Genomic DNA, 20581 nt, shown 5'->3' with positions numbered 1-20581 from the left:
TGCACAGAAATCTACTTCCGTTTCCAGTCTTGTTTGCAGGAGACTTTGAATTAAATGTATATTTATCAGTCTAAGAAAGGAGCTCAATACTAATTCATTTTTAAAAATTGTTTGTTATATAAAAAAAAGTTACAGTAATTGTCTTTGATATATACAGTGTTTCTTTGTTTACATTGAATATGACGTCATAACTTAAATAACGTCATAACTCAAATCCCTAACAACAGTACCAAAATCGGAAACATTACGGTATTTCTGTTTCTCTTTTAAACATGTTTGATGAAAAAAAAAATCATAATTGTCCCATTCACAGGTAATGCCTACCTCATATTAGTAGTCTTAGTGTCATGTCATCAATATGTTTATACCGTTTAAGTTTGATTGAAGATTTAGGCTTAAATGTTTTATAGAGTCAACTTTTTCTATAAATCTTTACTTTACTCTACTTTTAGTCTTTCAATTTCATGTTTTATTTTTTTACTTTGGCTTTGAATTTTCTCTCTCTGAGTCTTTTCCTTTCACAAAGTGACTTGATATGCAATGTCTATGGTTCAGTGCAACAAACTTCAAGACCCACTTTGATTTGAAAACCATATGACTCTACTTTTAACAGAAAACATGTTTTTTTAAATCTTTCATAGGCAGCCTCAGGCAAGGATTACAGCATAGACAATCTAAAATTTGACCTTAATCTAAAAATAATAATTATCCAATCAAATAAGAGCTTTCAAAGAAATCAACGCAGACTGGTGCATCTTGGGAAGAGACTACTACTTCCTTTTACACGCAATTTGCGGTCGTACGCCACATCGACGATTTTCAAACAAGGATAATCATGGGAATGAGACGTCCAAGAACAACAAAGAATCCTCCGATTCTAAGCCATGAATTTGTGATACAAAACCATGCAGACATTGTCTCCTGCATCGCCATGGTGTTTGTGGTTGGTCTCATGTTTCAGGTGAGATGGCCATATGGTACCGGTCAGGTGCCGGGTACTTTCTTTACTGCCAATACTGGCTTAATTTTACTTATTTGTATTATATAAATATGAAATATAACAGCATGTTTCTTTTCAATTTAAAAGTAAGAGATAGCCGACTATTTCGTCGTAAAACTGATGAAATTTTCGAAGCATCTGTCAGTGTCAAACGAAAATAACATCTTGACACTTTCAAAAATTCGATAGCTACATGTATACTATAGTCTATAGATCATACTCAGATAAATGTACACTGCAAAATAAACAATGGCATTTTTGTTTTTTTGTTATTAAATGCTAGTCAGATTTAAGATGTTTAATTATAAAAACACGATTGCCAATATGAAACAATGCCTTTTTCAGGCTTTTGTCTGACAACGGTCAGGTCAACAGGGTGTCAAACTGAAGAAACATTTACTGCTTTTTGTATATAAAAGACTTGTTGGAGTGGTTTATTTAATTAGCATGTCTAGAGAATACTTACATTTATTTCATAATTATAGATAGAGAACCCACCTTTTTTATTACATTATTTCAAAACTAAAAATATTTTTGCTATGTGAAAACATAGCAGCTGTTTGGCCAATTCAGAAAATGCAGAAGTTCATTCAAAATTTTTTTGAGGTATAAAAAAGGCTTAAAGTAGACCACAACAATAAATACATATGGACCTTGAACATAGTTTGAAATAAATCAATATCTGATCATGCTTATTGTAAAAAATCAATCCTTTTCAAAAGTACAAAAATGTACTGTTTTAGTGTTTATAACTGGCCAAAGTAAAAAAAAATATACTTGTTCAATAAGAAATTTGTGTATATTTATGCAGAAGTTGGACAAAAATAGACAGCTTTTATTGTGTATAATGAATTTATATATTTTATTACAGGCCACTTCTCCAGTAGCTTCACTGTTTGTTGCTTTACAACACAATGTATCGTCTACAGTTAATGGTGAGTGTAAAACAACTTTACGTGTTAATATAAACATTGTTTAAGGGGTACCCGACACTTTGATTTAAATATTAATTAAAATTTATTTGATGTACTATGCCATGAGCATTAACGACAAAAGGTATCACTCTAGTCCTCAACTAGGTGATTTTATAAGGACATGCTTATTCAAGGTTCAACATTCCAAATTTGACAGTTACTTGAAATAATTTCATTATTAAGGGGCAGGTCAATTGAAGAATTTCCCTTTGTACACACATTCTTATTTCTTTTCTAGTTTCAATAAGTAAAAAATTAAGGGTATTTATTTCATTGTTAAATAATTTGCTTTTCTTTTTTCACTCTGCATTCTTTTTAGTCAAAAGTGAAATACTGTTGCCCTTGGGCTTCTTTTTCTTTATACTTCAGCATTGAGTAATTTTGATGTTATGCGTCTTCTGATTGGCTGACGTTGTTTTGTTTATCTGTTCAAAAACCAAATTTTCTCATGTGACCCTGACGTCATCAACATGTTTTCATGGTTTACTCCTGTTTAAAATGGAAATTAGAATTAAATTATAAGAAAGGAGTGGATTTTTTTTTCTGTCTTTTCAAAATAACATTAAAAATGGGGTGCACACTTTGAAATAACGTGCTACGCACCACATTTTTTATGTTATTTCTTCGTAGACAGAAAAAATATAATATTACAGTCATTCTTTAAATAAAAATGCCTCTGTCATCACTTCTAATACACCCCAAAAAAATAACAGAAAAAAGTATTTCATTCTTATGTCCAAATGAATGTTAGCAGTTGGAAAAAGTAATAAGATCATGAAATTAAACCTGACTTTTGTTTTTAAATATTGATGTCTTATTTTTGTAGTGTCTGAAGCAGAGGACCTGCCCATAATGTATACTAATGGAGCTAAGGATATCTCCTGTGTGTTTTTCTACACCTTGATCTGCATTGTTATCCATGCTGTGGTCCAAGAGTATGTTCTAGATGTAAGTAGATAGCTGTTTGTTCAATATATTTTGTCTTAAAAGACAACAGTAGTATAAGGGTGTTCAAAAGTCATCAATTGATTTAGAGAAAACATAACTGGATTACAAACTTAAACTTTGGAAAACACATAAACTATAGAAGGAAAACAAAGGAACACTGAAGTGCAACAAAAACATGCCAACATCAGTTGTCTTTTTTTCAAAACTACCTATTCGGAAAAATGCATATTTTTTAATGAAATTGGGAAATTTGTATATTTTATTCTAAACACATCTCCGATTTTTTGCTGACCTTTGCTGTCTTTTTTGTACTGTTTTTCATGTATATTTTGGTTGTCAGACATTGCAACCTGAAAGGTACTTTGCGGAGAGGGGAAAGAAACTGAAGCAAGGATGGTACTTAATGCATTGAAACACACATGTGTTACAATGTATTAATTTACAGAAAGCATGATGATTCTGATCAGAAAACCGGATCTCAAACATTGTCAAAAGTGCTTTCTAATATCAAAATAATAACATGAATATGATATTTACAAACATTACTTTCAATGCCATCACTGTTTTGTGGAAAATGTTAAAATTTTTGGGAGGAATTTTAAGCCATTTCTTGGGAATTTTCTCAAGGGGAAAAAAACGAATTTCGGCTGTAATTTGTGGCAAACAATATCACTGAACGTTCATAGAAAAATAACAACTGTCATACTCCTGACTTGGTACAGGACATTTAAAGAAAAAATGTGGTGAACCCAGTTGAACAGCTAGCCAAACCTCTTGCTTTATGACAAAAGTTAAAAATATTGCTAAAATAAAAACACAACATGACAGATATACATGTAAAGCACAAACACAAGCAAGACCATTTATCACAGAGAAAAGCATAATTAAATAATATAATAGTTGACACAACATGCAAACTGCAGAACAACAATGAACATGTAGTCTTGATTTCAATACAATGTAAAGTATATATAGTTAACAAATGGTATTCTAAATCTTGGTTAAAAAAGTGGGATGTATGCAATATACATGTATATTTGTATTGTTTCAGAAACTAAACAAGAAGATGCATCTATCTAAGATTAAGCACAGCAAGTTTAATGAGTCTGGACAATTATTATTTTTCTACTTTGTATCAGCTGCCTGGGGAGCAGATCTGATCGTCCGAGTAAGTGGGATATTTTATCGTATATTTAATGTGGTACAATGAAAAAGATTCTGCTAATTGCATGGGAACAGATTCCACATAACTTAATTTTTGTATGAACCAATTTATTGATTCCAGAAAAATTGTATTTGAAGTTCTGCTGTTAACCTATTTCACATCTAAGTTCTCTTACATGTTTTGCATTGATGTTATTAAACCTTTCGCCAAAATTCACACTTCAAACAGCTGACAATGTGTCCCAGTTTACTGGGGAACAGAATACTTCTTTTATATTTCCTGCTAAAAAAACATTGCAAACACAAGTTATCTTTCTTTGTTTAAAGCCAAATGAAAGTGTAAACATGGCGCTTCTGTTTTTTGAAAAACGGGCCTAAAATCAGATGACTTTTACAGAAAAAACTGCATATAAATATATAAAATAAGATATCAGAATGCAAGTTTAAAGTTGTTTTTATTGTCATACTAATTAACCTATTCATATTTTTAGCATCAACAGAAACCTGGCAATAATAATTTCTGAATTTACAGTACATGTTTTGTTTTTACTTAACCTTTCCGTTTAGTTGACACCTACATGTAAATATGAATTTATTATGTTTATTTCAGGAGAATTTTCTGAACATCAATTCCTTATGGGAAGGTTATCCACATGCAAACTTAGGGTATGTGTTTTAAATTCAAAGAAAACTTTAGTATATTATGAAATTATCTAAACCAAGAAGAGAATTTCTTTTACTGTGTACAAGTTCAATGTTATTTTATAGCATATTTCCATTCAATTGTATAAAGAAAAATTACAAGTAATATTAAATGTTTTACGAACATATTGATATTTTAAAATTTTATGTGATACTTGTAGTAAAACCGTCAGATTGCAGACATTCAACATATTAATGTGAAGTAAAGCAGGCAAGATATTCTGAATGTTTTTATACTGCTCTTTTATTCTTTCAGATTTGTGAACAAGTTTTACTTCATCATTCAGTTAGCATACTGGTTACATAGCTTCCCTGAACTCTACTTCCAGAAAACTAAAAAGGTAAAATACATAATCCAGATTTTGACACTCTTTATGCACACTCATGTATAAACCACACGTTACTGAAATTTAAACTCACCAACACAAATAATGCACCATTTCTTATTTACTGTAGTTCCACAATTTGTTTTTGTTTGAAATTTACAAAACTTAATAGTAATCTAAATTTTGCAGAGAAAATTACATGTGAGTGGTGACTGTGTGGATTTCAGTCTGATATTTGTCAATTTCAAAAAGTTTATTTATTGGTTTACTTATGCTCCACTTTCCATTATAAAAAGTATTGCATCATTCTTAACATTATAATATATATATTGCATTCTCTTTATTTTTTAGGAAGAAATGTCATCTAGGATACAATATGCTGTGTTGTATTTGTTATTTATTGGTGGAGCTTATGTATTAAAGTAAGAATCTTTAAAGTATAATACTTTAAAAAAAACTTGTTCATTGTTTAGTATTTTGCTCTCTAGCAAGGTGTCGTATTATCTATTTAGTTGTTCATTTGTAACTTGTTGATCTATCATCTCCTTCAGGGTTTAAGCTAGGATTTTGAGGGCTTTAGTCACTTTTGCACGCCATGAAAATCAACCTTTTTTTTGTGTTACAGCAAGGGACCAAGGATATATGTTACTAGCTTCATCTTTGACTTTGTCAGATTTTAAAGGACTTGTAGGCATGACTGGCAGTCAGTATTGTATGATTTGACTGTATTGGCCCTTATTATGAAAGATTCTGACATGGGATGTGGAAACTTAGTTCACGATTTCTCTTCAGTTTGTTCCAGAGGACATTCCTGAACAACACAAGTTGGATTCATTTTTTTTAAACAAGGAATCACAGTAGAAATTAACTTGCAATGATTTTATCAAGGATTTGTATAGTAAGACCTTCCTACTATACAAATCCTTGATTTTATCACTGCATAATCATTATCCTTATAAATTGTCTAAATCGATATCTGGAAATCATTTCTATTAAGTTGGAACTGTATAAAATCCTTTTTGGAACGAGTATAACGAAAGGAGGTTGTAAACAAACCAAGAATAGATAACGTTTACTACTTTTGGTTTTAAAATGAAACGAAAACGGGAAGTGACACATGGATAGTAAATTCAAAACGAGTCCGGATTCATCAGGAAATTGTCATTTTCTGTTTTAATTTCTTTAGTAAGAGATATATATTTGTCTCTCTCGTTTAATTGCTTCTAAATGATATCTTATTTTACGTTGTTTTTTTATCAGGGTCTATAAATAGTTATAGGACTAGTTTCACGCATGCGTAGCACAAAGTACAGGAAGCACCTGTTTAACTCGTGAAGACAATTTGAACGTTTTGAATAAAGTTCTATATAATATTTTTTAAATGGAAATTGTCGAAAGTTTTTTATGGCAATTAATTTATATCAATTGTGATGAAAATGCGTTCAAATGATGAATCTACGACAAACAAACTTCAAATTGTGATCGTTTGAGAAATAATGAAATTGAAATGCGAACTGTCCGGGATGAACAAATTATTTCGATCAAATGACGAAACTATACTCCTGGTTGTTGAAATGCCAACTGACTGATTTTCCTGGGGAAATAATTATAATGGTCAATTATGAGGATTTATTAATAATTAACGGATTAGTGACCCATCAGATGGCGAAAAGCAGATTAGTTGTAATCACAACTTGTAACACCTGTTGAAAATGTTAATTACCTGGGGGTCATAAACTTGTCAAAAACAAAAAGACAGGTAGATTTATAGTTTTTAATGCGAAAATATTTTTACATTCAAAATTTAAGTGACGAAATTGATTTAAAATACTTTCGTCAATGAGAAAACTCTTTTGTAAATTACAAAAGTGACGAGCGCTAGCAAAATCACTGATCTCATTTCATTAAAATTTTTAAATGTTAAAATTGAACAAGTTCATATCTACATCCAAATCAGTGTTCCAGCTAGGTTTTCAAAAGGGCAGGGTGCCAATCCTGAAAAAGGGCATTTAACGCGCGATATGATAATATGAAAAGGGCATATTTTAATAAAAGATGTTAATCAAACATTTGTGTTTATTCGTTGAATCACAGGTTATACAAGAACAACATCTTTAGCCCATATAGAACTCTATCTTTCTACTTTTAAGGCTGAAAAACTTGTCAAGCAGCTTGTCACACAAGTTTTTTTATCATTGCTTGGCACAGTTGAACTTTATATGCAGTATGTTTTGAAAGGAGATCTGTTTCATACTGTTTCTATGGTCTACCACATTTTACCAGTTTCACCTTTCTACCCCTGCTGTGCTTGATGGCAATACAGCACAAAACAGCTGTGCTCAGTAAATTCACAATTTTAGGATATAAAGCAACAGTGAAAAATAGTATCAAAAATAAAGAATACAGAAAAAGATGACCAAGGCACCCTACCAACACTGCTACTAAGACCCTCTTTAACTTTTCCCATAACTCAAAATAAATACCTAAACATATATATTCTTAAGCAAGAAGTATGGAGACACATTTTAGAATATGTAAATGGGTTACTCAATGCTAGGAAAAAAATCAGATTGAGTTATCTTTCTTTATTCGGGTGTGCTCCTTCTTTGGAGGATTATAAACAGTACGTAAATATGATGTAAATATGATCACAATATGGCGGCCGATTTTTTTATTTTCGTATCAAAAATGAAGGCAGTCAATGACAAATACGTCTGAATTTTCTGTTTATTTTACAGAAAACAAGTAAAACAATGTCTTCAACGAGTTTATAATGGTTTTCCAACTTTCTGTCATTACGTTTCTTCCATGAAACTACGGTAAACATCGCAAATTGTGCCCAAGTTGTTGTATGCACATTTCTTCAAAGATAATTGCCGACTGACCGATTCTATTTGAACGAATTAATGTTGATGATCATTAATGACCCATCCGATAAACGGATTACCTATAACAACAGATTATGACACCAGTTGTAACCATTGATTAGCTTGGGGTGGTAAACAAAGTCATAATCTTTTCCCCAGGTAAAATTTAGTAATTAGCGTATCATATCAATACGCAAATTAATATGCAATCGATCTTCAAAAAAGGCAGGGCGCCCTGGAAACTGTAAAAAGGGCACAGGGCGCCACTCGGAAAAGGGCGGGCGCCGCGCCCTCTGAAAACGACCAAGCTGGAACACTGCAAATATAAACTTTTTTATTCAATTTTAGTCTTTCTGGTGTTTTGAGAATATGATAGCTGTTGGTTGATTTCACTCATTCAAAAAAGATAAAAGGGGGAGGGGGTTGGCAAAGCTTCCAAACACAGACATGCTACTTTATAAGAATTTAACATACAATAACCTTGAAAGTTTAGTTTGTGCTTTTGTGTTTCAAAATTGTCTACAACATCTGAGTTTCAATTTGAGCTACCCACATTGGACAAGTAAAACTATCAGAATCCTCATGGGCTGTAGTGCAACAATAAAATCTTTCTTTGATGAAAAAGCATTAAAATTGCAAAACGAGCACTGAAAGAATGTATTGTCTGCTCTTTGCTCGTGTTGTCTCTGACATATTCTTCATTTCCATTCTCAATTTTATTGAGTTTTCATGTTGACATTATATAAATATTGTGATTGTATAATTTCAGTTTTACAAGAGTAGCCTTAGGGATGATGGTACTTCACTATTCAGTAGAATTTGTCTTCCATCTAGCCAGGTTAATGTACTTCTCTGAGAAGACAGATTTAGCTAACACTGGGTGAGTTTATGATTGTGTGTCACACTTACTTTATTGTTCATTGCATTAAATATTTTTCTACAATATAAAAGTTGAAAAGTTTCACAAAATTCAAAATATTTTAGAATCAATTTGTTTATAGGTTGTGATGGCATCTGTATTTGAGGTGTTTTTATGCCCCACCTACGATAGTAGAGGGGCATTATGTTTTCTGGTCTGTGCGTCCGTTCGTTTGTCCGTCTGTCTGTCTGTCCCGCTTCAGGTTAAAGTTTTTGGTCAAGGTAGTTTTTGATGAAGTTGAAGTCCAATCAAACTTAGTATACATGTTCCCTATGATATGATCTTTTTAATTTTAATGCCAAATTAGAGGGTTTACCCCAATTTCACGGTCCACTGAACATAGAAAATGATAGTGCGAGTGGGGCATTCGTGTACTGGGGACACATTCTTGTTTTTTTTTAAAACAGAAACATTGAGAAATTGATAATGAAAAACCGTGTAGTGTTTGTATCTCAAGAGACAAGTATTTTAAGCAGAAAGATAACAAATTATATACAAACTATCTAAATACTCTGCATGCTGGGAAAAGAAGCAACTCATACTTATTTTACAGTCTTGTGGTTCTCCAAGCCTGTGTTAAATGCCAAAAATGTCTCCATCACTTCATAAGACAATATAGTTTGTTAATTTATTAAAATATTTTTTAAACATATTATATACTTTCTCATGTTTTGAGTTCTTAATGATCTATATTGAGTAACTCAACTTATTTTGTAAGAAATCACACGTTGTATGTAATACATTCTTATATTACAGGTTTATGGTATTTAATGGTCTCTTTGTGTTGGTGAGATTAGGAACAATAACTCTGTCAGTACTGACATTCTGGTAAGTAAACTCAAGGGAGATAATTTTGCTATAAATTTGTCTCTTAAGGTACATGAGGTGGTTATCTGATTTTGAATGTGCCCTTCTTGGCTAGGGCTATTCCATAAAAAATGTATGGGGGGGTTGGAAGGCACATTATATTAATAATACATGGGTGATGGGTATCAGAGCAACTTTTCACACTATAATGCACTATAATTCTCAAATACAATTGTCTGAGTGGCGGGTGCTGACAAAAACTGCCTTCCAACACCCCCATACATTTTTTTATGGAATAGCCCCTACCATGTGTGTTAAATAATCATTTGAAAGTAAAACTAGCAAATATAGAAAAATAAGGTGCACACTACAAATAAAACAAAAACATTGATTAATTTATTAAAAGTACAACTACTCTCAGTACTAACTGAAAGAGGGGGAGCAGTTGTCAATGCCACGATATTGTTGACAAAAAAACTATTCAACTTTTTAGTGTCCTGCAGACCTCCAACTCCAAACAGTATTCACGTTTATAAGATACAATAGAATGAGAAAAAAACAGTTGCTTTCATTTTCTACATTTGAAAATGCCTGTACCAAGTCAGGAATATGACAGTTTTTGTCCATTCGTTTTTGATGCGTTTTGTTATTTGATTTGGCCATGTGATTGTGGATTTTCCGAATTGATTTTCCTCTAAGTTCAGTATTTTTGTGATTTTACTTTTTTCAAAGCTACATTTTTATGCCCCACCTACGATAGTAGAGGGGCATTATGTTTTCTGGTCTGTGCGTCCGTTCGTTTGTCCGTCCGTCTGTCCCGCTTCAGGTTAAAGTTTTTGGTTGAGGTAGTTTTTGATGAAGTTGAAGTCCAATCGACTTCAAACTTGGTACACATGTTCCCTATGATATGATCTTTCTAATTTTAATGCCAAATTAGAGATTTTACCCCAATTTCACGGTCCACTGAACATAGGAAATGATAGTGCGAGTGGGGCATTCGTGTACTGAGGACACATTCTTGTTTAGGATGAATATGGTCAATTGAAATGTAGGTCCACAAACTCTTGATTTTAATTGTAATGATAAATAAATTGTATATTTTAGGTATGGTTTACAGCAAAGTAACCAGTTAACCATTGATTTCCCAGCAGGAAACTTTAATACTCAACTTGTAAGGTAAGAATAAATAATAAACAAAGAAAATCATTCAGGTGAAAACATGAAATATATCTGGATAAATGAAAATTTGGGTACTAACATAATTAACCAGATGTTCTTTACTAATGTTAATGAGGCCAGGATAAGATTGATGTATCTATTAACACTTTCCTTACTGAATTGTTTTTTTCCGCGACGTTGTGTGACCTGATCAAATTTCCGCGCGCAGTTTGCCTGGCCTGAATTAATTTGACGTGTGAATGGGGAAAAAATGACGTTTTAGAAAAAACGTGTGTATCTTTGTTGTTTCTCATCAAATCGGTTTCAAACTCGATATTGTTACACTTAAGTATCAAAGGAGTGTTGCAATATAAATAAATTTACATGACAATACCTACTTTTGATTTTGTTTAACCTTTTGTGGAAAGAAAATGACGTTTGATTTGCAAAATCTATTTTTTTTTTGTGACCGGTTTACATTTTTGCCTCCCATCTTCTAAATTAACAATACAAACGGTAATTAACAATTTCGAGTGTTCCTTTATCGAAGTTTTATAGAAAAAAATAACTCCAGAGTCAAAATTCTAGCTTATTAGTCAGAATAAATACGAATGAAAATGGTTTGTCAAATTCCGCGGCGGCCATTTTTTTACCTGTACAATGCAATCACCAGATAGGAAGTTGTGTCCCTGGATAAGTTGGAGTTGTCTTTCTTAGTCCGATGTTTTCTTTGAATTTTTGTATGAATATAGATATAAATTGACTATTGGGATCTTTTGTGGAATTTTTGATATTTTAATGGAGATATCTAATGATATTTTAATCTGGTAAAATCAAAACTTTTGAGATTAATATGTGCTTTTTTTTTAATGTGCCAATATTTTTTTCTGTTTTTTTTTGTGTATCAAACCACTGACTGCATGGAAATATTAATTAAATGTAAGATGACCTGACACACTAATCCATGTACATTTAACACTCACTTTAATAATGTGTTGATAAATTAAGTGAGACATAATTAAATGTTGAAAGACAATCATGAACTTTTAAAAATAAAATTACTTTGAAAAAGTCTATGATTTATTTTTAAAATTATTTATTATAAGTGTCCTGACTCCATGGGATGCTAGAATTTTCACTGTCTTTGGTTTTGTATTGTTCAATGATGAAGATAATTTAATGTTCCTTATTAAAAAAAAATGACAAAAATTATTAAATGAAAATGTCAACTGTAACAACAAATATAAATTATGAATATCCTTTCAACAACTTATCTGTGAAAACCTTTTCAACAAATTATGTATATAATATCCTTTCAACTTAAAAATTGTAACAAAATAACTGTTAAAGTTTAATTTTTGACTGAGTGGGAGACATTGAAGCAATGGGGTAGGCAAAGGGGTTTTCTACATTCAACACAACCATATTTTGAAACCTTTTTTCCTGTGTACCTTTAATATTTACCCTAGCCCAGCATATGTGACACCTTATCTTGTTTCCCAAAGTCTACTGGCAAACAGAGTTAACCTACATGTGTTTGATCTGTCTTGACGTGGTAGATTTCACAATATGACATACACTGTGTCTGACGCTACCAAAACCCAAAGTTTGATGGCCCATTTCTTTGTTTTAGGAGGCATGAATTGCTTGAATGCATCCCTCACTTTGTAAGGTATCATGAATGGTCACCTATCGTTTGGGGACATGTTGGTCCCTCATTTTTGTCTGTTAAGGGGGTCTTTTATTTCTGAGTTTGTAAGATACATCATTATTAGCCTCCCATCTTTGCTCACCTCGCTGGTGCGTATCAGTGAAGTGAAGATACCTTATTATCTGCATAATTACGTCCATTTCTTTGAAAAATTAAGAGACATGCATGACTTATATTTTTAATAACTTTAAACATGATAAAACCTTCAAGTGTTGGGATTAATAAATTTCAGGATAAAAACAATCTATGTACATTGTCAGAAAATATAACATTTTTGTCCTAAATTCTAAAGCTCATACAATTATATTTTATTTTCCGTCAATGTACATATATATTGAATATGAGAATAATTGCCTGTTAATATAAAAATATTTTTTACTTTAATATATGTGTGTGGCTCTGATCTGGCTGCGGTTTAACATCTTAGATTTGAGATGATTATATTCACATTTATATATGATTTATAAAAACATTACCGGTTTCATGTTAATTATCAAATCATTGCAATATTACTTAGCTCTTCATGGGCCCTTTAATTAGAATAAAAATATCTTATCTCTGTAATCAAAATATCCTATCTTTGGAATAAAAATGTCTTATCTTATCTAATTATAACTATCAATTATTTGGTTGTGAGATAAAAACATCTGGAAAAAATATCCTTCTTTGGGTCTCATATGTTTTGTGGACCAGTTACTTCTGGGATGAATGGGGGAGACCTCTTTCAAATTTCAAAATATAAAATTCTTGGTGCCATCAGTCATTGTTGGGGGACATATTTACATCTGCCAGCTGTAATTTTTTTCGTCTGAAAGTTCGCTGACCCCTTCTCTTTCAACATCACTTCAGGAGTGATCATGAAATCATCACCGATGTCATTTTGAGGTCAATGCATTTCATACCGTTGACCAAGAAGATCTACTTCTCCCACCGAAAATCCCTCAAACTCGTTCTCAGAACTATCGGACATTTTTGTCTCAGAATGTTACAGACACGATACAGACCATGAAACGACATTTTACTAATATTTACTATAATTTTGCGTCCTTGACATCGGCAAGTGAGAGAGGAATGTGATTGGATTGTTTTGTTTAGAACTTCCATAAAAGGAGTGCGACCTTTTGCACTCGTGGGAAAAATCCAATTACCGCGCCGACGGAAGTCGGATTATTACTTGATTTTATTCTCCGTGCAATTTTTAAAATCGTTTTTCGTAATTTGTATCATAATGTTAATCAAAATATTCATGAAATTAAATTCAACTTTCAATCCAAATAACCTTTTTTTCGACGAAAAAGATCACATGTTCGCATCACATGTCTTGTACAAAATGGCGGCGGCTTATTTTGTTTGTTGACGCTACCGATCTTTCATTGTATTGAAGTATATATAAGGTATCAAATTCAGTCAGAATTGGTATTCTTCAACTGTGATATACAAGCTTCCTGAAAACCTCTATATGTATTGGTTAAACGTAGCTTTACGGGGGGAAATGAGTTAAAAGACAAAAAAAATATGATTATCACGTGATTGTCTATGCCTGAAAGCATTGTTCGGCCTGGCTACGGGGATGCCTCAACACATTGTTCGGCCTGGCTACGGGGATGCCTCAACGCATTGTTCGCCTTGAAAGGGTTAATTAACAAATGTAAATATGTTAATAAAACTTAGTTTTAATGAGAGAAAAAAATAGTAAGAAGGTTAAATTTCTTTCATCAAGGAAGTATGTTATTAGAAACACCTCAGTCCACTTACAGAGTATTCAAGGAAACTACTGTTACAATTTCAATTGTGCAGACCACACATTTACTGAAACTACTGATACAAATGGTGAACTTATAGTAAAAATTAATTGATTCTGGAAATCACACTGAAGAAAAAAAGTTCTTGACTGTCATATACAATATTTTTTATGCCCCACCTACAATAGTAGAGGGCCATTAAGTTTTCTGGTCTGTACGTCTGTTTGTTCGTCTGTGCCTCCGTTCATCTGGATTCAGGTTAAAGTTTTTAGTCAAGGTAGTTTTTGATGAAGTTGAAGTCCAATCAACTTGAAACTAGGTATACATGTTCCCAATGATATGATCTTCCTAATTTATATGCCAAATTAAAATTTTGACCCAAATTTCACGGTCCACTAAACATGGAAAATGATAGTGCGAGAGGGGCATCCATGTATTATGGACACATTCTTGTTTTGAGAGAAACTAATCTCTTGAACCTAGAATTTTAGGAAGGATTCAATAAAAACACAATTTTTAGGAACATATAAATCATGTTTATTGGCTTTTGATGTAAAAAATTATTTTTTGGGGTTTTTTTTTCAGAATAAATTGCCTGGCAGCTGTATCTTTACTGCAGGCCTGGATGATGTGGAACTTCATCAACTTTCATCTCCGACGTCTCCGAGAAAGAAGTGCTGTCTCACGTAAAATTAAATCTCCAATCAAGAAGAAGGTTAAAAGTAAGTCAGGATACAAAAATTATATAACAGGGATATTTTTTTTTATAAACGAGACATTTATAACAAAAATGACCAAAATTGACCATTAAATTCGTAGTTATTTCTTAAACATATTTTACAATTAAATCTGATAAGAAATCCTAACTATTAATTGGGATAAATTATACAAGACTTTCTCAAAATTGTGTGTATTTCAACTGATGCATTGAATTATGTCTACCCCATACCACTGAAGCAATGGTTTATTAATAATAATGTTTTTTTTTTATTTACAGTGGCTGAAGAAGACATACAAAACCTCCCAGAAGTAGATCAACAAACTGCATCTGAGAATGGTGTGAGATCTCGCTCTAAAGCCAGCAAGAAGAACTAAGCATGTGTGACCTGTATCATGTGACATATCTGTTAGGATGTGTTGTCACATGACTTGTCTCCTTGATCATGTGACAAGATTTTGTTTGGGTGTAATGTCAGCTAACTTGTTTTTAGAAATTTGTGCCATTGTTTTTATTATTATCAAAACTGCAATAATAAATGTTTCAAGAAAATAAACATTTGCATTCAAAATTTTAAAAACATTGTAAGTAAGCAGAAAACTTGAAATCTCAAATTTGCAGTTATATTTGCATGTATCAAGATCTTGAAATGGGAACATAAAACAATTGTGTAACACAAGGCTATTTCAGGTCTCATTAACAACTGTTAAAAGTTTATGATTGTGTTACACAGGTGAAACGTATCTTTGTGTGAACAGTTTAATCAGGGCTATTCCAGAAAAAAATGTATGGGGGGGTTGGAAGGCACTTTTTGTCAGCACCTGCCACCCAGACAATTGTAATTGAGACTTATAGTGCATTATAGTGCGAAAAGTTGCTCTGATACCCATCACCCATGTATTATTAATATAATGTGCCTTCCAACCCCCCTATACATTTTTTTCTGGAATAGCCCTCAGCCAAAAATTACCTCTAGTAGGCTATCATATTTGTATTGTTTTATCCTTTCATCATTTGTTTATTTAAAAAAAATTCTCTGGCAACACCCTTACAGAAATTGTCATTTAGATTGTTGATGGTGGTGGTACAAATGTTAATGTGTTTGTAAGTTTGTTTGTTTGTTTGTTTGTTTGTTTGTTGTTTATGTCTGTTTTATGATATGCTTAAAATTATCGCATTAGCAATTTTAAGATGCATTTTTGTTATTTTGAATTGGTTTTATTTTAGCCAGCATTTAAGTTGTTTTATAAAATACATATGTTTAAGTCAGCTGTTTTATACAGAGATATTAAACATGATATAAAATTAATAATCAATTTATACCATGCATGACCATGTTTTAATGGAACAGCCCAAATTAAAAATTGATAAAAAATGCTTTGAACTTATGTTTTGGGAGTTTTTTGTTGGTCATATTTCTCAGAAAAAATTGTGTTTTACACAAGAAATATTATTAACTTCATTTTTTTAAGAATTCATTTTTAGTTTTATTTAAAAATTTGTTATGATGAATAATTATCAGTTATATTTTAGTAAAATATTTCAACCTTTTGTTTTTTTTACCTACCTATTTGTTCTTTTGGTTTATAATTACACTCTGTCATCTAAAGATGGTAATAAGTTTGATAGTATTAACTGTGTCCCTGAAAGTACATAATTAAGTATTTTGCCTGTATGAAAACAAGGGAGAATATGTGATATATTACCAGAATAATTAATGTACAATTTCATTCATTAAGTGCTCATCGTTTTAGATGTTGATTTTAAAACCACTACATGTATATATTGATCATTTCATGCCCACACATTGAAAACACCTTTTTTTCACTGTAGTGATATACATTACGAAATTATAAAAATGTAGATTGAAAATTTTAACAGATTGAATTAATTTGATATCTAAAAATTGATAATAAAATTTTTTAACAAAACACATTAATTTGATTTGTAAAATGTAGATTGAAAAGTTTACCAGACAAATTCAAATGTAGGTTGACAGTTACTATGATGAAGTAGGTGCTTGTTTGTCAGATCTATGGTAATATAAAATAGCTCACATGTTGTTGTATATTAATGACTGTTTCATATAGAAATATATAGTAGATAAGGAAGGTACATATTGTTTTATCCCACCATGCCTGATTGAGGGGGGATAGGACCTTTATCGGGAGTCTGGAATAGGGTGTTTTCAAGCACACGATTTCTGGATTGACCCTTTTGGGATTCAGGAATTCTTTTTTGAATTTCAGGGTATTTAAATTTATTTAAATTTGGTACCTCTGGATTTCGTGTTTTTTAGCCTGGGATTTTGGGATCAGGACCCCTCCTTCCCCCCTCCTGATTGATTTCTAAATGCTGATCTGTAGAAACATCCATCAATATTTTAAAGTGCCTTCCTACCTCCCATTATACAGTACTAGTTGTATATGGAAAACCTGTTAGAAAAGAAATCATTATTGATTAATGTAATTATTTTCAAGTACTTGTTATTTTAAAGCAAAACTTTTTGTGTTTAATTGTATAAAAATGTAATGAAAAGAAAAGATGTATTTGTTGATCGCAATATTTATGCATCACAATATTTTACACTTTGTTTGAAAATACCGTTGAAAATCATAATATCATATATCAAATAAACTCGATTTCACTATTAGTCACTCATTGTAAGAAATAAAACATGCAGACCACTTCAAAAATTATGATCTAGCAATGTTAATATCCAGTTAGATTAACATGTTTCTCATCATTATTACAGCTAATTTCCTAATGCTTGTACATTAAAACTTGGGTAGGCTTGCTTGCTGTTTGTATAAACGTCAATTCAAGTTTTGTAATTATAAAATATTGACATCTTCAAACAATTATATATAGGCATATTTTAACCTGTATGTATTATATTTAAATTTGATTGGACATTATCCCAATTACAATTGTACATTATACAAACAAAGCAAGCAAGCTTATCAAAGTCTTGCTTTACATACATTAGGATTGAAGACCTATTGGTGACCTTCTGTTGTTATCTCTTTGACACATTCCCCATTTCCAATCTCAATTTTATTAGGAAGTTAGCTGTAACAAAGAACATTGTTCAACATTTATTTAGGAACATGTGTTTGAGAGATCATTTACCCACACCAATAGATAATGAACATTCAACGGTATTTTTAAATGATGTGTAAGAATTAACTTGTTAAAGAATAAAGTTATGATCTGAATTTGTTGTCATTTGTTCTTCATTTATTGTGTATATTGTTAAATAAAGGTGTAGATTACTGATTTATAAACAATTCAACTTTGACAATGCATGCATGAATGAAAAAAATAATTGCAGATAAAAACCAAGTTAAAACACTTCGTCTTTCAGAATCAAATGCATTCTGGGTTAAAACTCCATAATGCATGGCTTGGTTAACAGTGTCCCAAACAAATTGAAATTCAACAAAAGACTTGCCGTCTTTTTCATATTTTGGTTCGAACAATGAAACTACCTAGAATGCATTAAAAACTGAAATAATAAATTGTTTTAAGAAAAAGTAGTGCTTTCTGTTTGCATACATGTATATGTGACAAGTTACAGTATTGCTCTACATTTGGAAATAAAAAGAGATATGAAATTCCTTATGAGTTTTGAATGAGAGATGTAATTCTAGTCATTTACACAGCTTTATGTATTAAATGCACTACTGTGTAGTGTGGAAATGTTGTACAAAAGTATTCTAAACCATGCAAAATGTAAGAAACAGTGATCTTTTTTCCTAAACTAAATAATGTTGTTTGAAAGGAATGTAGATGTCGTTAAGCCGTATGGGTTCAAGTTATAAAGTCAATTTTGCATGAAAGTTACTGTATATTCAGAAATTATTGCCATGTTTTTATAGAATTGGGAAAATTGGGAGGGGTTAGTTATTGCCAAAGGAAATAAAATTTGATAGCATTTTTTGTATGCATTGTTTCATGAAATTGTAATGAATAATCTAACAATGTTGTCCATTCTCAACAATGACATTAAAAGCTGCATGCAAAAGTTTCTGAATTTACAGTATTATTTTCCCTCTGGGTAAAAATGGAGGCTAGTATCTCCATTGCATTAGTAGAATTTAAATTGAGTATTGCTATAAATTGCAAGTGTTAGAGAAATATATATAGAAAAAAAAGTGTCAGAAAGGGAGATAATTGCTGTTAATTTTGGCATTTAAAAAAAGTGTCATAATTCTATTCATTTTTGGCATTTAAAAAAAGTGTCAGAAAGGGAGATAATTCTATTCATTTTGGCATTAAAAAAAAGGGAAAAAATTCTATTCATTTTTGGCATTAAAAAAAAAGTGTCAGAAAGGGAGATAATTCTATTCATTTTGGCATTAAAAAAGTGTCCAAAAGGGAGATTATTCTATTCATTTTGGCATTAAAAAAAAGTGTCAGAAAGGGAGATAGCTCTACATTTTGGCATTTAAAAAAAGTGTCATAATTCTATTCATTTTTGGCATTTAAAAAAAGTGTCAGAAAGGGAGATAATTCTATTCATTTTGGCATTAAAAAAAAGGGAAAAAATTCTATTCATTTTTGGCATTAAAAAAAAAGTGTCAGAAAGGGAGATAATTCTATTCATTTTGGCATTAAAAAAGTGTCCAAAAGGGAGATTATTCTATTCATTTTGGCATTAAAAAAAAGTGTCAGAAAGGGAGATAGCTCTACATTTTGGCGTTATAAATAGGAAGAAATAGTGTAGAGATGTCTTTAAATATAAGGATCTGTTATATATGTTAATATAAAGGATTTACAGTCAAATTTGTAGTTAAGTCTCATTGCATTATATAAGAAAAAGAATTTAATATTAAATAGTTTTAATGTATTTGATTTGGTTAATTGTAGGCCATATTGTATATTCGTCCATTGAAATTTAGGAAAAGTTTTTCACAACCATACCACATCTCTCTATTGTATTTTGTGTTACTGGTTCCCATCTTTTGCAGGATTTTTCTGTCCATTTTAGTTTAGGTAGGGAAAGTCTCAAATGTATGATGTGTTTTGTTTTCAAACTTGAGTAAGGTTCAAGAAAATAAGCAAATCCTAGTGTGTACTCACTGTACTGTGTAATTAGGTATTATCATACTTCTGCTAATCTCCACATGTCTGTCTAGTATAATATCTTTAAAAAACTTTCATAACATTCACATTTTGTGTTCCCATTATTGTTAAACAAAATTTTGCTAGAAGTGAATTCTTCACATGTTCCTGTGTTAATCATTATTTGTATGTTTACACTTATATTCCTTAAAATCTTTAAACATTCTGATAGTGTCAAGTCACATGGTCCTGTGTTAATCATTATGTGTATGTTAACACTGATATTCCTTAAAATCTTTAAACATTTTGATAGTGTCAAGTCACATGGTCCTGTGTTAATCATTATGTTTATGTTGACACTGATATTCCTTAAAATCTTTAAACATTTTGATAGTGTCAAGTCACATGGCCCTGTGTTAATCATTATGTTTATGTTAACACTGATATTCCTTAAAATCTTTAAACATTTTGATAGTGT

General features: G+C 31.3%; 2 protein-coding genes across 2 annotated transcripts in view; one reads left to right on the top strand and one right to left on the bottom strand.

Annotated features, from left to right (window-relative positions):
- LOC143054738 (uncharacterized) overlaps positions 1-647 on the bottom strand; it is a 76080-nt gene extending 75433 nt beyond the window's left edge. Inside the window, exon 1 of the mRNA XM_076227773.1 lies at positions 482-647. The gene's annotated coding sequence lies outside the window, so the exon portion shown is untranslated. The remainder of the gene's footprint in view (positions 1-481) is intronic.
- Positions 648-747: 100 nt separating this feature from the next.
- LOC143054739 (translocating chain-associated membrane protein 1-like) lies at positions 748-19888 on the top strand. Its single transcript, XM_076227777.1, has 12 exons — positions 748-961; positions 1872-1935; positions 2801-2922; positions 3974-4090; positions 4697-4752; positions 5045-5129; positions 5466-5536; positions 8751-8861; positions 9657-9728; positions 10812-10883; positions 14904-15040; positions 15316-19888. Exons 1-12 carry the CDS (start codon positions 836-838, stop codon positions 15411-15413), a joined length of 1131 nt encoding a protein of 376 aa, XP_076083892.1. The 5' UTR covers positions 748-835; the 3' UTR covers positions 15414-19888.
- Positions 19889-20581: the final 693 nt, after the last annotated feature.

This window comes from Mytilus galloprovincialis, chromosome 12 (genome assembly GCF_965363235.1).
Source record: "Mytilus galloprovincialis chromosome 12, xbMytGall1.hap1.1, whole genome shotgun sequence".
Taxonomy (NCBI): Eukaryota; Metazoa; Mollusca; class Bivalvia; order Mytilida; family Mytilidae; genus Mytilus; species Mytilus galloprovincialis.
The sequence above is the reverse complement of the archived record's forward strand: the minus strand, read 5'-3'. Positions and strand labels throughout refer to the sequence as shown.